This window comes from Aethalodelphis obliquidens, unplaced genomic scaffold (genome assembly GCF_003676395.1).
Source record: "Aethalodelphis obliquidens isolate GAN/ISIS:26980383/991018 unplaced genomic scaffold, ASM367639v1 scaffold44, whole genome shotgun sequence".
Taxonomy (NCBI): Eukaryota; Metazoa; Chordata; class Mammalia; order Artiodactyla; family Delphinidae; genus Aethalodelphis; species Aethalodelphis obliquidens.
In genome coordinates, this window is record NW_020837988.1 from 310,138 (window position 1) to 312,051 (window position 1,914).

Genomic DNA, 1,914 nt, shown 5'->3' on the forward strand with positions numbered 1-1,914 from the left:
CTAAGTCTTGCTGCTAAGCAGACCCTCTGTCCCTCTCATCCCCACAAAAGTCCTCAACATCCCCGGGGGCTATGCCTTCACTTCCCCTGCTGGGTCAAGGGGCCCCTGGGCTGTGGTCAGGAACCCAACAATTTCTTCGCAAGGCCAAGGAAAAAGCAAGATTTTGAAGAGGTTTTATTTCAAGCCACAGAGTCTAACCAGTTAAAAACTGCTTGTTGGGTCTCCCAGAAGCCAAGGAGGGGTTGTTCGGGTCACCAGGAAGGAAAGAGGGTCTGGCCATTCGCACAGCTGGACGCCCAGAACAGGTAGACGGCCCACAGAGGACAGTTGGTGGGCTTATCGAGGACAGCCGGGCACTCCAGCGGGAGGTCGGGCCTCTCCAGGCGCCTGTGCACCTGCCTTCCACCTGCACGGGGCAGGTCTGGGCCACCGCCACTTGCGGGCTTCACCACCCAGAGAAGTGCTCAGACAGGGCGAGCAGCTGTGCTGCGGGGGAAGGGGCAGGTGGGAACGGGGAGAAGTAACGCTCCCGCCTCCTCAAACGTTCTGGGCTGGGCTCGGCTTCCTTGGGGACAGGGGCCCAGGAGGGCTAGTGCTCGGGGTCGGCGTCCATGCAGGACTCCCAGGGGTTCTGGGGCATCCGCGGCAGGGAGAAGAGCAGGAGAGCCAGGCCGCCGAGGAAGAGGAGGCCGAAGGCCGCGCAGGCGCAGGCGAAGGACCAGGAGTAATAGTACTTGATCCAGACGGTGTCCTCGCTGTCGACCATGCGCTTCACCGACTGCCGTGTGACCTCCACCGAGACGAAGATGCAGAGACCTGGGGGCAGAGCTGGACTCAGGGCCCCGGGCGCCCCCCGCCCCGCGTCAGCTGGGGCTTCCGCGTGGGCTTCAAGGTGGAGACCCCGCCGGGGGAGAGGCGGGGGCATGAAACGGCCCCGAGACCGAGGTCCCGATCGGGAAGCTGCAGAAGTGCGCCCTTTCGTCCCTTCTTTCCTTAGCACTATTTTAAAGTTAATTTAAATTTTTGTTAGTAATTAGCATCCTCCCCGCCTTGAGGATTGTCTTGGTAAGAAATGGACAGATTGCCGAGATCTGCCCCCTCCTGGCCCACCGGCCCTGGCGGAAGCCCTGGGCAAGCTTGCCCCTGGGTGGAACCTGGGAATCTGTCCACACCCAGGCCCCAGGTAGGCATGAGAACGGGGTCGAAGCATCCCCCCAGACCCAGCACCCGGACAGGAGCCCCCGTCCTACCCGCAAAGGCGAAGAACATGGACGCTGGCCTCAGCAGGTAGTCGCGCTTCTTCCCAAAGGACAGGAGCACGCAGATGGTTCCCGCGATGGTGAAGCCCAGGCTGAAGACGGCGATGGCCGCGGCCGAGATGCTATACTCTGTGGCACACAAGGGGGCAGGGATGCCGGGACCTCAGAGGGGCCTCATCCCCTGCACCTTTCGTCACCACTGGCTGTGCCTGCAGCCAGGTAAGTGAGTACCACATTCTACTATTCCCTTTTCCCAGGTGAGGAAACTGAGATCCGAGAGATTAAATCACTCCTTCAGAGTCGCACAGTGGCTAAGGGGTGGGACCAGGATGTGCACACGACCTAATTCCTTCTCGCAGGTCAGACACCAAACTGAAGTTCCTCCCTCCAGGGGCAGAGGCCTCGGAAGGAAGCGTGAGATCTGCGGCTGGAGACCTTTCTGGAGCAGAAACCTTCCTCCGAGTGTCAGGGCAGAAGGTGGCACCCAGGCTGGCGTGGTCTGTCCTGGGACTGGCAAGCAGCCTCTGGACGGATGACGGAGTGTGGCTTGTTGCAGAGCTCAGTGCCCAAGAGGATCTGCGCGTGTGCGTGTGTGTGCGCCGGTGCATATGTGCGCATGCGTGTGCATGCGTGTGCATGCGTGTGCATGCGTGTG

At 61.2% G+C, this 1,914-nt stretch overlaps 1 protein-coding gene across 1 annotated transcript in view; it reads right to left on the reverse strand.

The window, feature by feature from the left end:
- Positions 1-589: 589 nt before the first annotated feature.
- CACNG1 (calcium voltage-gated channel auxiliary subunit gamma 1) overlaps positions 590-1,914 on the reverse strand; it is an 11,067-nt gene continuing 9,742 nt past the window's right edge. Inside the window, exons 3-4 of the mRNA XM_027080423.1 lie at positions 1,251-1,388; positions 590-816 (exon numbers count right to left, since the gene is read on the reverse strand). Of these exons, the coding sequence (XP_026936224.1) occupies positions 590-816; positions 1,251-1,388 (365 nt within the window). The remainder of the gene's footprint in view (positions 817-1,250; positions 1,389-1,914) is intronic.